General features: G+C 28.5%; 1 protein-coding gene across 2 annotated transcripts in view; it reads left to right on the top strand.

Moving 5' to 3' along the window:
• LOC107450099 (ubiquitin carboxyl-terminal hydrolase isozyme L3) overlaps positions 1–15,397 on the top strand; it is a 92,220-nt gene extending 76,823 nt beyond the window's left edge. Inside the window, exons 6-7 of one of the 2 annotated variants that reach the window (XM_071187481.1) lie at positions 12,576–12,655; positions 15,184–15,397. In XM_071187481.1, coding sequence (XP_071043582.1) covers positions 12,576–12,655; positions 15,184–15,190 — 87 coding nt within the window. In that variant the 3' untranslated portion in view covers positions 15,191–15,397. Of the gene's footprint in view, positions 1–12,575; positions 12,660–15,183 lie in introns of those variants that run through there. The other variant, XM_016065825.3, reaches the window with a different exon arrangement.
• The last annotated feature ends 1,113 nt before the right edge of the window (positions 15,398–16,510 follow it).

Raw genomic sequence — 16,510 nt, 5'->3', positions numbered from 1 at the left:
TTATTTTATGAGTTCTATTTACGTGCAGCTTATGCGCAGAAAGCAAAACTTATTGTTCTTAGTTTTCCTCGTGTTTGTTTTTCCTTTTTGTATATATATATTTATATATATATATATATATATATATATATGGATTTAAAGCTATTTTCCACACTACTGCATGTAAATATTTTAAGGATTCATATAAAGCTTCGTTTTGTTCCTGCTGTTTCGTTGTTTCGTGATAAGGCTTTTAAAATGTTGGCAAAATTGCCAAGTATTCTGAAAGCTTTAATTTTGAATTGTCTACCACTCTATAAATTGTAACTAGTCTTTACATCTGTTTTAATTCAGTTATATTTCATATGGACATTTAAGTTTAAAATAAAGAGTAAGAACATGATTTTTTTTTATTTCGTAAAACTATATAGCTTTCTTAGCAGATTTCTTATTTTGTAAAAAAGAAAGACGAATTAAATATAATTCGTATGAACTCTTTTTCATATCCAGAAATGTATTTTCAAATTCTATTTATTTGCATTGATTCTTTATAAATAACATTCTTCAATTTTTTTTATAACGAATATTTTTGCTTATTATTATTATTTAAAGCACTCAGGGACATAGGGTTGTTAGTGGTATTTTGATTTTGCTACCAACCTGCAGAAACTGTTCCTACACTGACTGCATGGTAATAACCCTCTGAAGAAGCTGCTATGCTGCTTTCCATTGTTTATTTATATTTTTGATCGGTTGTGGTGTCGGTAGATTTTAGATATTTTTCGATTGATTTTGTGGTCTTCTGCTATTTTTGTCGGGTATTTTGTATTAAATTATATTGTCTTAAATTACAATTTTTGTTAAATATTTTTCTTCCAGTTATAACATAAGCGGCCTGCTGCTGTTTTAACTTGGAATTATATATATATATATATATGCAACAAGGACATCGAACCCATAATATAAAATGAAAACAAGAAAAAAATCGGCTATATTAATACTATATTATAAAGCGCTATTTTTTGCGATTGCAATCGTGTCAGCTGATGATGAGATCATATCTTTTCGTAGTTAATTTTTTTTATCTTTAATTTTTTTTCACTGAGTGTCATACTAATTTTATTTGCATTTATTTCAACTTGATATTTTAATTTTATGTTTAGTTTTAAAAATTAGAAAATAGATACTGAAGAAATTATATTTACACTAAGTAGATATAAATCGCGTGTTTCCAAAAAAAAAATTTCTATAAAATGAAAAAAAAAAGCAGCATAGTAAGATCCGTGTGTTAAAAATTGTGCTATTCCTTTAAAATAAATCATTTTACGATAGCGATAATGGCGTGAAAACGTTTTAATGTTCCTATATTCTACTCTTAATTTCTCCATCTTTTCTTTTTTAATGCATAAATTGTACTTCAAATGCTTAGATTAACTTTTATTTCTTCATTTATAGCATTCCAAGTGCTAGTAAAGTTAATAGCTGTCTCCCTGAAATCTCTCTAAATTGGTTTCTTGAATTGTTTTATGACCTTAACTTGTTTCTGAACTCGAGACCTTTTTTATTGCGTCATTCGTTGCATCTTCAATTTCTTGAAGTGCTGTTTGTCGTTTCGTAGAATTTTGTTTATGGATTTATTTTTCCTTCCTACTTTTTTTTTCTTCAATTAAGTAGGTGTCCCCCACTAGCGTTTAATACCTTGATCAAGAAACGTACTTAATTTGTGATCTTAAGGAGCTTTCAAATTTCTCGAGCCAATTATTTTTGAAAAGTACTGGTCACGTAAAACTAATATGTGTGCTCAGAATAAAAACAATGCTTTTAATGTGAACTGTAAACTTCATACAATAGTAAATCAAAATCTGGGGAACAAAAATAAAAATAATTGCTACTTAGACGATTGAATTATTGCTAACCAATTGTATCTCATGCCTTAATTTATGTGAGCTCTCTTTTATTGTTTTTCTGTTTCATTGTTTCCATAAATTCGTATTTATATTATATGGATCTATTTTATATTTCTATGTAATAAATATTATGCTTTGAAAGAAAAAAGTACCTTATTTGTTCAATTCTATTTCTAAGTAAAATATTATGAAATAATTTGTTCTTACGTTTGTTTGTATTTCAAATTCAACAAAGAAATACAGCAAAATATTAAAAATTATGTTAAAGAAAAATTTTTTAACTTGAAGAAGGAAACGAGGCAAACTTTGGATAATAGCCCTTGTTTTGAATTAACACAAGAATGGAACATGGTTAAAGTCACTTTAAAAATAACAGTCATTACTTAAAAAATGTTATGACAAGGGTTAATTTTCAATAGTTTTAACTTAATGTAGTTAATCTAAATTAGAGAGTTGCGCAAAATTATTAAAAATTGGTTAAACATGTGTAAAATTAATTATTATTAACTAGAAATGTGCCGAATAATTTCAATTATTCCCAACAAACAAATTTCAATGCCCAGTAACGGGTACCCGGTTGTCAATTCTCATTAACCGGATACCTGGACCAGCCTATTTTTCCGGGTAATACTCATTTATACTTGGCACGATCTATTATAAAGATTTATAGTGAACTTAGTACTTTTCGTAAAAGCAATGTTATTCATAGATTTTTCATTTAAATTAAAATTATTTTTTTACTATTATGCAAAATTTTAATCTTGATAAATTTAATAAGTTGAAATAAAAATGTAATAATTTATCCCACTTATTGAGCATGAAAAACCATTATTTTGAACTGTTAAATACTGTCTTAACATATAAAAAATACTATGGTTCCAATGCACGAAAAAACATTTTAAAATTAATTATTTTTACTAATTATATTTAACTAATTTAAATATTTTTTGAATTTGATTCGCTTTTATAGAATCTAATCACGAATAAATGAAATCGGCTTTCGTCATTCGTATAGTGAATAATTATTTATCAAGAAAAATGCTGTCCTTTGGTAAATGATAATGCACATTATCTAATGTGTTAAATAACACTTTCTCCAAAAAGCATGTTTTTAACTCATTGGCTTAAGAAGTTCTATTTCCAACTGATATGGTTAGAGATTTTACCGTCGTTCAAACCGTGGAAGATTTTCGTTCAAACCGTGAAAAGTTTTCGTCCAAACCGTGGAAAGTTTTTTTTCTCCTTGTACACTGCACTTGATGGTAGTTTTAATGGGTTAGTTTTACTAAAAGACTTTTTCCCGAAGGCTAGTTTCTTCCGATGCTTGATACAGAAGTTATTTCATTTTCTGGGTTGGATTCCATATTACATGGTTACATAATTTAATATTAAGAATAATAAATCCACGATATGAATATTCGGTTCAACGTTGGTAATAAAATAAAATCTCCATTTTGCTACAGAAAAATTTAAGAGTTTGTACTAATGTTACCATTGTACATAAAGTACGTTTTTAGTTATTTAGCAACATTTTTCATTCTACATACCATCCTTTTTTTCCCCTCAATATTTTAAAATTATTCCTGGTTGAACAGAAACTATATGAATAAATCTTATCTGTAAATAAAGTAATCCATCATTGATAGATGTTTCCATAGTAAAGTCTTATGCCAATCATTCCTTAAAATATGCAGAAAAATGTGAAAATAAATGTATATGTTATTTATATACGTGTGTAATAAATTTAATTAGAAATGCATCTTGTAAAATATATGTTTTGTAAAAAATCATGTGGTTTTTATAACGTATTGCATAAACGCTAAAATATCCGACCAATTAACAGTTCCGACCAGTCAACAGTTTTATAAGTAAAATTTTTGCTGGGTACCAGGAATCTGTCATCTAATGAATCATAGTTTTGCTGGGAAACCGGAGCTGGCCGTGTATTTAATTCTGCCTTTGCTGGTTACCATGTACTGGCAAATTTTAGGATCAGCATACCTGCGAACTTTTACCATTTTAACGAGCGATATTTTCTAATGGTAGTCAGTTTTTTGCTTTAATATATTACTCTGGATATGAAAAATTTGATTTAAAATTATTGTAACTAACCGTAATATAAAGAATTTCAGAAAACATATCTAAGAATTAATTCTAAAAATTATGCCTTATATATGTAAAAGCCTGACGAAATTTAAAAAATTGCTAATAAATTTAATGTTTTTACTTTGATATTTCACTACCTCTATGAAAAAAAAAAATTTTTTAAACATTTTTGAAGCTTGTAATTATATTAAGATCCAATCAGTAAACCATTATTTACCTAATATTTTGGTTGCCTTTACGATATGATTTAAAGTAAAATGTCAATAATAAAGAAATAGCAGGTATTTTTTTTTCGGGGGGGGGAAGAATATACATAATTTTTTACATAACACTGTATTGAATAAACTATAAAAAGGACATGCATTTATAAAATATTGTATTAGTACTTCCCATCGCGCTTTTCAAACCAAAATAAAATAACAAGATTGTTAATAAAGAAATTTTTTTCTTCTAGCTATTTTCAACGTTTATAGCAGATCTTTTTAATTTTCATTTAAATGAAAACCATAATTCGGCTTATTTCATTCATTTTTAGATTATGCTTACACATCAAAAACAAAATCATAATAAGACTAGATTCAGCTCTAGGACTTTGAATTCAACTGTTGGAATAAAACCTAATTTAAGATTATTAAGGATAAAACGATGAAAAAATGGCATTCTTCTTATTAAATATTTTCAAAATAAAGCAGTCTTTTATAGGTTAATCTGCTCACAATTTTCTTTATATACTTTGTTTATAAAATCTAAGTTCCGCCAGAAGAATTTTAATCATTAAGGGTTCCATAGCGGAAAAAAAATTGGGAACCACTGATCTAAGTTATACCTAATGAAATTTGTGAAAGGCAATTTTGTAAAGAACAATTTTTAATGGCAGGAAGAATATAGATGTTAACACTCAAGACACGTACCTTAAGATGTTCTCCCTCCTGAAGACTACCGATTGTTGGAAGAGAGTAAATCACCTACCTGTTTTAAAGCTTCTTACGACCCGGCGCTGACTGAAAGGCGATAGTGCTGTTTTTACCTATCACCTTCAAAAAAGTCTGTCACTTTTATCCTCAGTTCTAGTTGTTATATGCTTTGAATTGTCGACCTTATCTACTTTATGCTTTGGTCGAATGATTTTGCTATCACTGCTCCTTGACATTAGTTTCTCTAAGAGCTTTACTTTTCAAAAGTGCTTTTTCACTTAGCGTTTCAGTCTACTTACAAGCTAGAAGTCTTGAGGGATGAAAACTTTATTTTTCATTCAAATTATGGTAAATCAGCAAGGAAAAAAGAATTCTGTTTGTATTATAAACAGGACATCTGGGTATCGTTTTAAATGAAACAACAAAACAAAAAAAAGTGAACTGATCTTCGGTACGCTGGATGTCAAATGGTACTTTTTTTTTCCTATTTTTCATGGAAACTTTTTTTTCCATGACATTTTTAATTTTTTAAAGGAGTTACATTTCTTTAAAAAAAAGACCTAAAACTATTCCCCTGTCGGTAGATTTTCGAATATAATGCCAAAATAAATCAATAAAGAAGCACCAGCCTTGCGGCATATAATTATATTTTATCATAACTGCACAACAGTTCTAAAATTACGTACATCATAATTTTTAGAGACGATATCAACACGAGCTCTTTAGCACAAAAGTCTCTTTAATTTAATTATTAAATTTTAATAATTTAAAAACTTTTTGGCATAAAAAATTTAAAAGTAAAAAAAAATCTTTATCCGAAAATAGGTAATCTCTATTAGTAAAGTAAAGCGTTGTCCGTTGCAACAATCCGATGTGGGCCAAGGAGTTCATGGAGGTTAAGACTACACAATTTGATGATTAACAACTTGATTGTGGCAACGTGTTCAGCATTGCGCACAGACTGCAATGCTGAACACGAACCCATACTTCCCAGACAAGCTGGAATTCAAGCCGCCACTGGAAATTGAACCCCAGTTATTCACAATGGCAGTTCAGTACATTAACCACTGAGCCATTGCAACTCCGGCAATCTTTATTACCGTATCTTATATCTCCGTACATCTCGGTCTTATAGCTTTTTTAAAATTTTGACCTTTATTTACATATTAAATCTTGGACCTGGGCTAAAAAGTAAATATCACTCAACCTTGGGGCTCGGACCTCCAAAATTGAGCTTAAATTTATCTGTAATGACGTCGCATGAATTTTTTAATGCAAATTTTTTGTTTCATTTCTTTTACATGAATTATCGATGGAAACACATATCAAATATTCAAATGGTAATGTTGTATATAATGTTGTTTCGCTATATCTGGAAGAAAAGTGTTTAATTATTTATTTATGAAATTATCTGTGTATCACAACAATTTTAATCAAAACAATTGAAAAGTTTGAAAATGTTTCAAGTAACAATCTAAATTTAGGAAAAAATGTAACAGCAACAAAAACTTTTAAAAAGAACACTATACATTCCGTTAACCATAATGTTTATAAGCTGTTCATAATGTCATTTTTTTTTGTGGCATTTTGTATATCGAATGCCAAAAAACCGTATTTTCTACCTCCTTATATCTCCGTCTCTAAATTTTACAGTTTTTTTTTAAATTTTTTAAAATGTAAACAAAAGTTTTCAGGCAGAATATTTTTTTTAAATATTCCTGTTGTTTTCATAACATTTAATGTTAATGAATATTCAAAATATCTAAAATTTTCATTACTGGTTTTCATATCTCAATAATTACTCTAATGTCGATTTAGATATTAATGGTTAAGTTTCAAGCATAAATACACTAAATATGTAGTAGATGGTAAATAATTAAAATAATAAAAACCGAAACATGGTGAAATTTGAAAGAATCTCCCATCTCTAAGTTAAATTCCAAAGTAAATCAAAAAAGCTCTCTATAGATTTTTGACATCCTCTTCTAATCGTAACATACAAGACTCGAAATGTAAGAAGGTCAAAGATAGAAATTATTGTGAACGATTCGACGTATTTATGTAATATTCATGAAACAAAACTTATTCTTCTCCTTTTTCATACCTCCGGTTACTTTCTTTAAGCCGTGAATTTATGACTGGCTCGTGAGTGTTGAGAATCTTGTGTCACTATAAAATGTCTTTTCGAGTATTAAACAATTATTATTTATTGCTTTCTCATCTCTCGAGTATACTTGAATTTTAAGAAAGAAACAATTCAAATCACTGGATTTTTTATTTTTTTTATTTATTTTTTTTTAAGCTTTCATTGTACAACACATAGGAATTTGTGATTCATTTTCCTTCCTTTTCTTCCCCTTTGAACACTTTTTTCTTTACTATTTTGATTTAGTTGGATGCTAGATGTAATGTTTAGTTTTTTTCCCCCAATAAATATAGGGTTGTAACTATAATTTAGAAGTCGATTTTTTAGTATGCCCCTTAGTTCAGCGGTTCCCAATTTCTTTTGGCTACGGAACCCTAAATAATCAACATTCATTCAGCCAAATCTCAACTTTATGAGTGAAGTTTAAGGTAATTGTGAGCATTATAACCTACAAAAGACTGTATTTAAAATATTTTAATTCCTAGATTGAAGATTTTATCGTTTTATTATTAATAGTCTGAATTTATCTTTTATGTCTGACGGTTAAATTTGCTGTCTTTGTGCTATATCTAGCCTAGTTATGAATTCGTTTCCGGTGTATGTATTTAAGTTGAAAATGATTAAAATAGGCTGAATGATTGTTTATTTTGAAATGAAAACTTAGAAGAACTGATATAAACATTGAAAATTGTCATTATGGAAACAAATTTTTTTATCAAAGAATTTATATTTATTATGATTTGAAAAGCGCGATAGGAAATATTAATGGAATATTTTGTAAATGCTTGTTTTTTTATAATTTGTTCAACATATTGTTTTTAGAAATATTATATTTTCTTTAAAAAATGCCATTCTATTTTTGGCATTTTACTTGAAATAATTTCTGAAAGGATTTTGATTAAATATAAGTAATTTTAGTTTGTAAGATTAAATGATTTATAGATTATAGGTTTGATCTAAATATAACCAGAGATTTCATAACTCATCACTGGTAATAAAAAGTACTAACTCGTAGAATACCATTTGGGATTAGCTGCCTTAGTTAATCGATGGCATCTTTTCGAATCTCCCTTATGTTGAAAAAGTTAATAGAATTTTCAGACTAAGCATTTTTATTTGGTAAGTATAGCTTATTCAGTATTAGACGGCAACTTTCATTCAAGTTCTATTTTGAAAATGAAGAGTCTGTCAAAAATTAAGTTGAATAACGGTATAATAAAATATTTTTGATTACTGATTATTCAATTTTTAACCAAAATGACACTTTTTTTTCCTTTATATATATATATATATATATATGTATAATAAAAATTTAAAAAGTCTACCATGAACCCAATTGAGTAATTTACCTTAAAGAAATCTTTCAAATGTAAATCATCTTGGCTTGCGTATCATAGTTAAAAATTTAGTCGGCACGTTCTCTGACTCTCATAAAATGAAAAACTTACTCTGTGTGGCCAATTAAAACGGAAATAATAAACCAACAAATACAACATCCCCTCCTGCAAAACTACCTTGTATAATTATCTACTAAAAGCTCGACGGGGTATCGTGAACTATCGTGAATACTTGGCGATTTATGAATACACATTCTGCTTTGTATTCACTGTGTCTCCATTGCACCCACCCTGGTTTTTCTTCTTTTTTGCACTTTTTACTATCCACTCCCTCTATAAATGAAGACATCAAGAGACTTCTCGATAAGATTTTTTTAGTTACTTTTAGAAAAATCTAATCATTTGCAAATACGTGCTTCCGATTAACATTCCCTTTGGAGTGAGTTTCCAGTAAAATAGTAATCTATTAATTCTTGTATTTTGTTTCTGGGAATATCAGTCACCTTTTAACTTTATTCAAATGCAGTAACACCGAAATGGTATTCTTATCAAAACTGATAGCTTCTTTCGCCATCTTTTCTCACTAGTGGAATTACTATAAATTAGAGTTCCGGCAACTTATCCTCCGAGAATTTATTTTCAGTAATCAATTATGTTTTAAGGCTTTCTAAATGTACGATGAATTGATAAGTTGAGAACGCGGAGTAAAAACTTTTTGGCAGATAGCTTCGAGACTTCGATAAGGAATGAAGTAAAACTTATTGATTCATGTGTGTTAATCATTACGGCTTCTTAGTATCTGATTAACGGTATCTTTATGTATTCCTGTGCATTACCTGCGCTTGTCTTCCTATTTTATTGTGAAGCTTAGGATTTCTCTTCCAGGTGATTTTTGTTTTTATTGAACTGGAAGATTATTTCTATGTATGTCTTTATATCCTGCTCGTATTAAGGTTGTTGGTTTTTTTAATTGGAAGAGTTTGTTTCAATGGAATGAAGTAAATTCAAACTTAGTTGCAGAAAAAGTTTCATAAATTAACTTGTATGTGGGATATATCTTGGTTGACACCTACGTTCTTTCTTTTATGCTAACGTATTATTGAAAACATTTGATTCTTATTAATCTGTGGGATAATTTTGGGATTTCTTTCTTAGCAGTGTATATATATATATATATATATCACTTCGTTTTTACAGTTATTCGCCTTTCAATAGTAGTTGATTATGTAAGACCTTTTCTCGTGAGGAAACCCTCATTCATTAGTGGAATAAGACTAATTTTACTTCTATTTGTTAGAGTAAAAAATTAGAATCCAAAGTATTCTTTCTTGATACCAAGATATAATACCACCATTTAAATTTCATATTTTCTTCATCTTTCTAAATTATAATGGTATCATTCAGAGATAAAGGAATTGTAAATGATTATTTTAGGCGTTTCCCGATTAAATGCTCATTATTTGCTGACTTTCTATGTAATACGATCATGTTCTCTACCGTTTAACTTTCATGAATTGCATATAGATCGTTGTATTTAAATTACTCTACTCTGTTTGCCTTTCGGAACTCATAATATTCTGGAAAACTATTTTTTAAACATTAACTCTTTGCGGCCCTACGGCAGCTCTCAGACTCCGATTCTTATTAAGTATGAACAAAATTTAACCGCAATAAATTGTAAAATATTTTAGAAGTATTCCAAACACGTAGTGCCATTTTAAAATCATGAAAATCACTGCATGAAAATTTCCCTCTTGAAGCTGAAGAAATTAATTTTAAAAAGTATCTTTTGTGTTGTTTGAAAAGTTTTTCGGAGCCTAAAAAAAGCCTTTCGTTGACTATGAGGTATTTTGTAACAAAGTAAACAAGATCTTGAAATATATTGTTAAAAAATTAATCGTTGATTGTTAGTTGTATTTTGCAACTAAACTAATTAATTTTTATGGCTGAAAGCTCTGTTGAATTGCATGAAGGTTGAAATCAGAGATCTTTATCATCCAAAGTGATATTTTCAACATTATTTTGTGTTCCTATCGCAACACAGGCGAATTTTGAAGTTTTCTGTATTTTCCACTTAAACATTTTATGAGGAATTAAGAGGAAGGGATAAAGGCGTCAAAAATTTTGTTTCTTCTTGCAACAATTCCAAGTACTTAAAATTGAAATTTATACTTGTTGTTAAATAGCACTATTACAATAACAAACATTTTGGACGGTATTATTTATGCTTTAGTAACCAATACAGCGTTATGAACGGAGTATGTCTGGTCATATAATCTAATCAAGTGCAAAAACGCCACGACCGGCGTTTTTTACTCCACACAAACTTGACTGAAGGCTCTTCTTTGGAAGAGGGAACACTTCCAGTTCATTTTTTGAAAAAGGGTGCAACACTATATCGGTTAAGGAGGCTTCGCTGTTAATATTAAAACCATTACTTCCAGGAATTCTTTAATAAATCTATAATGAAGTCACATCAGAAATCGTTATTCAAACTACAACAGTGAATAATAGTCTAGAAATTGGGGTCGCAAGCGCAAAAATCAAATAGTTTTCAAAAAATGACTGAAAAATTCTAAAAATAGCTTTAATAATAATTGTTTGTTTTGGTGAGTTATGTTTGTTATTCTTTAGCGATGAATTCTGATACACTGTTAATCTTTTTATTATAGAATTTATTCTTTTAAGTTGCAGCGTATATAACTCAAAATAAAGAAAATATTAAGTGTATAAATAACATTTTGGCAAATCGGTGTCATTTGCCAAACTTTTCCCCTTCCTTTTCCAACTAAGAAAAAGGGACTTTTAAAAAATTTAAACTCTGTTTAAAAAAAAAAGTTCTTCAAATAACATTAAAAACATTTGCCTTCAAATAACATTAAAAAAATTTGCCTTCAAATAACATTAATTAATATATATATATCGTTTTAATTATTATTTTTAAAACTTTAGGGCGAATAACTCTAAACTTCTTGCACTTTATTAAATACCTATTTACCCCCTCAACATTAATCGTAAGATAACTCTAATAAAAGATGCGCAATATACTAACAGTCCCTATTTTCTGTCGCTATATTATGTATACTTTACCAGAAGTTCACTGTCGTACTAAATGCCACATTTATGTTCTACTCGTTTGATACATCTGACCTCTCTGCATGCCTCTACTTTTTATAAATATAGCTTTTCAGTGCTTTGAATGCCAAAATCTTTTACCAATCAATTGTTTCTCACGTGTGACTACACAATACTCCTGTTGCGAAGTGCCATCAAATAGTAAGGGAAATCTAAATTTCTTGAACGAAACTTCAGACATAAAATTCTTATTTTGAGGGTGGTCTTAAATTTATGTGACATGGTGTCTGGCTTCTGTTATCGTCATTTTTTCTTTTCGGATTTCACTTCTGGCTAAATCTCAGTGCAATCTGACCAAATTGCAATGGTAAAACCAAATTGAAAAGGAGTCACTTACAGTAAATTAACCCTTTGACGCAGATGGGACATCGGTTTTTATATATTTTTTCTGACGTTCTAATTACGAGCGAAATATACTTTGGTATGTTTTAAATTTTTTTAAAAAAAACTGTCTAAAAGTTACTAAAAAATCTGCTTAGATTATCGGAATTATATTTGTACAAATATTTTAAAATCCAAAAAGAAAAAAGAAAAAAAGGTAGTTTGTAATTTTTTTTTCATTCGTATTCAGAAATTTTATCAATAATTGATTTTGTAAATTACAGTTATTTATCATTGAAATTACTTTCTCTCTTAGATTTAAATAAGTGCAAATTTGAAAAATTATTGTTTGGAAGATATAATATCACCTTTAATACAGAAAGAGACCGTGGTGTTTAGCGCTGTAATTCATACCCATGAATTATTTAAATGCTAATTATAATATATTTTACTTATTTTGACCTAAATTAATTCAAAATAGGGGGAAAAATATGTTTAATAAGAATTCTGCTTCAAAGGAGAATAATAAGTGTAACTTTTTTCAAATGTACAAAACTGAATAGAACGATTATTGTAGTTCTGAAAAAAAAGGTATATGCTACTTAATCTCGTTCTCAAATTGATCATTCATATATATTTAACGTTATTATAATAATTTTGTTCTTAATGATTGTTATTTACAATAAAAAACATTGCATATTTTATTTTTTTATTTTGTGTCATTTTTTAGGATGCTGCTGCAGTGTGCAAAGAGTACATGGAACGTGATCCCAATAATCTCAACTTCACTGCTTTGTCATTTGGTGCCCTGTAAGTTAACTTTTATTTAAACCATACTTGTGTGTGAACAAGAAACTATCTGGGCTAATTACCTGTAGGTTGTTTATATAGTGTTATATTAAACTATGTGTAATATAGCGTGATAATATTTATTATTATACTATTGAAACAGGTAAGTATTCTTGAGTTTTTTATTTTGCCCCTCCTTTATTAAATGTATTAGATTAAATTTTCCCGAAAAAACTCAAACTCCATAAATTAAAATATAATAAACTGGAAATGAAGTTTAAATGATTTTGTGAATGTTGTTCTTTTTAAAAACCAAATGTCAAAGGACATTTTGTCTTCTACACCTTTCAAAGCTTGAAACAAACGCAGTGTTGTAAATGTTATCTAATAATTTCAATTTACCCTATTTGCTTCAGAACCAGAATTTTTGAATTTCAAACATTAGTTTTGCTCCAAAGTAAACATTTCTCAGTAGTTTTGTCTCTTCTATTTCAACCTGTTTGGTTCAACGAAATGAAAAATTTATTTTCGCTACAAAAATTGAATTTTTTAATTTAAAAATATTAGTTTGGCTTTTATCATTGCCAAATTTTTATGTTGCATTGAAAAAAAAGTTCCGATAGCAATTTTATCTGTTGCTCCATAAGTATAATAATTTACACTTCATTCTGAACTGGGAAAATTGCTTCAATATCAATAGAAATTGCTACTTCAACAAAATGACGAACTTAAAAGTTACTAATAATATTCATTTAGCATGATATTTAAGTTGTGTTACTAAGTAGTGTATTAGAATTCAGTTCTTGTAATCTTTTATTGGGAAGTGAATCAATTTTGTCCTTTCTGTTACAAGTGAATCGACAATCAGTTACCTATCTATATAAATTTGCTGTTTATAACTTTAAACTTTCTAAAACATGACTAATAAATTGTGGCTTTAAAAACATTTTGTGCTTGATATACTCCAACAATACAGAAAAAAAATTTCATTTTAAATTAATTTAAATCGTTTTTACACCCAGATCATGACTTCCTAAAATACTATTACAGGATTGAGGCACTAAAGAATTTGTTTGACTTTATTTCTTTTTTAAATATACTACAATAGACTTAACATGCATATGTCACCATTAATTTAAAATGAAAGAAAGAGCATTCAAAATAAATATTAGAAACAAAACTGCTATAGAAACGTATTGAAAAACATACAGTCCTCCAGTTCCTTCCCTTTTTTTTAACGAGCTAGATTTGCAACCTTTATTGGTTCTAAATAATTGAATCTCTTTATTTGCAATAATCTGAGTTCCGCCCGAATCGGCGTGGCTCATAGTTAATGGCCTGGTGTTGCCAATAACCTATCGAAAGCGTTTAGGAGATCCGTTATTGAGTTTGTTATCACACCTCGAACTATCTAAACACATTTCTCTTCTAAGGGGGTGCTTACGTCGTGACCAAACGATTATTGTACCTCTCGCCAAAATAGATATCACGACGTTTGGCACGCGCTCTCTTCTTACTTTTTGTATTATCTTTTTTGCCTTAATTGCATTTTTTATTGACTCAACATTCGGTCAGAGCGTCGTGACTCCGGCACGTGGACTATGTCACGACCCGACGATCACGATTTTGCCGACTCTTCTTCAATATTTGTGGCGATCTTCCGTTCCTCTTAAACTGAAAGAAGCCGCCTAAGGCCACATCCTCACACATTTTGCTTCATAAGTTGAATGGTTAGTCATGTAATTTATTTGCGCGCAGGTAAAGCTAATAACTAATTGGCATTTTTCTTGTCTCCTCGTGTCTTCAGGCTATGGCTATGCTTTTGACGAAAGTTGTAAGCTTTCCCATCCAGCTATGAAAAATATGTGATTGCCATTAGAAGTGAAAGAGGCGCGATTTTATTTTTATAAAGAATTACCTTTTAACAGTTTTCATGTCAGCTTACAGCTAATTCTCTTCAATTCAATTAGTATATTTTATTTAAAAATCTTCATTACTTTTAGCTTTCTTTAATTACCTTTCGTTCTCTAATGAGTGAGATTGAAATTTTTAACGTTTTTCAATCAGATTTGTAATTGCTAAATATTCCTAGCTTTCTCATTTTTCTATTCGTAGTTTTTTTCAGCTATTTAATCATCATTATATGGGTAGTTTTTATCGATATTATCTTAGAAAGCTTTCTTATTGAGTCATTAAACATTTACGTGGCTTTTTTTCCCCTAGACTTTGTTCTGTGATAATTAGCAAGGAAGATACGGCTAATTAAAGATTTAAATCTAGCCTACCTCCCAAGACAGTTGAACTTCTGTAGAGAGCGCTAAAACTTTAGTATCAAAACCTTATTAAGACTAAACCTTATTTAGAGGTGTTACATAAATATTTTTTTGTCATCCTGATGAAATGTTCAAAAATGAATATTTCCAAAATATTAAGGGCTTACTAGTTTGGAACCTTGTTTATTTAAAATCTTAACTTTTGTGTCTTTATATTTTTTTTACTAGACACTTTGAATGCATTATATTAAAATATCTTATGTCATTTTTTTCCAGGTTCTAACTATCTGATAGTTAGAGAGCTTGATCTTCGTTCTTTTTGTTCGTGAAATTTTTTGTCAGTGATTTCATTATGTTTATCTTTGTTATATTATTTTCTAAGGTGTTTAATATATCTCTCGATTGCCACTTAATCTGAACATATGGATTCAATAGATTCTATGCTCTTTAAACCCTTTGCGCTCGAAACAAAGTTAGGCTAAAAAAAAAATTGTGTGAAAGGAAAGTAGAAAAGATTAATAATGAAATAAGGTTAACAGAACTGTTTCATAATACGTAGGATAAAATAGAAGTTGGCAAAAAAAAATATATATATATATATATATTTAGCATAAATTTGCTACCACTTCATTACGATGTTTGTTATGCCAAATCTTCCAGCTAAAAGCTGTTTCAGCTCGAAAGCTCTGACTTTTGCATTGATTATTTCTGATTATTTAATGTCACTTCGTTAAAACAAATGAATCTTGAGTAAGAAGGGGAAGTTCTCACAATGACATAAAGTTAACAGAACAATTTGCATATCTATATACAGTTATTTACAAAATATATTATTAATTATTACAATATAAAAATTTCAACATTTCTTTTTTCGGTTCTTCTTCAGTATAATCGGCACATCCAATTCATATTTTTTTTCTCTAATCCTATTCCAAAGTTTTTAATAATGAAAGATATAACCCTGCCGCAAACAGCTTAGAGTGGTAACCTAGACTTCCATACGAGTGCAAAGGGTTTGTGGCCAATATCAGTGTCATTTTTTTAAATAAGAAATAACTATTGATATGCTTAAGTGTATTACCTACTGCTCCATTTATGTTTATGGAATTAAAAAAAATATTTTTTAATTATAAATACTTTTGAAAAAAATATCAAATATTACATATGCAAAAACTTTTATTTCAAAAACTCCCACGTTTGCAAGCAAACAAAAAATAAAACGAAATCTAGTTGAGTTTTCGTGAACATTTTTAAAAAAATTTATTTACGCGTTAAAAAATAGCTATTTATTTTAGCGACTCATTGACTAATAGTATTGAACTTTTAGGTTATAAATAAATATAATTTATTTATTATTAATAAATTGATTTATAATAAATAATGGAATAAATATAGGAATATAGAATTAAAATATTACAGTTGCAAAACTTTTATTTGCATTAGCAAAAACTTGTTTTTTATATACTCATTTGAAAATTATTATTTTTTAACTTTATATGTTGACTGATAAAATTTTGAACAATTATAAAAAATTTGTAAATAAATAAACTTTTCAGTATCATATATATGAACAAAAACAAATTTATAAATACTCAACAAAATA

The sequence above is a fragment of the Parasteatoda tepidariorum genome, chromosome X1 (genome assembly GCF_043381705.1).
Source record: "Parasteatoda tepidariorum isolate YZ-2023 chromosome X1, CAS_Ptep_4.0, whole genome shotgun sequence".
NCBI lineage: Eukaryota > Metazoa > Arthropoda > Arachnida > Araneae > Theridiidae > Parasteatoda > Parasteatoda tepidariorum.
This window is presented reverse-complemented; position numbering and strand designations above follow the sequence as displayed.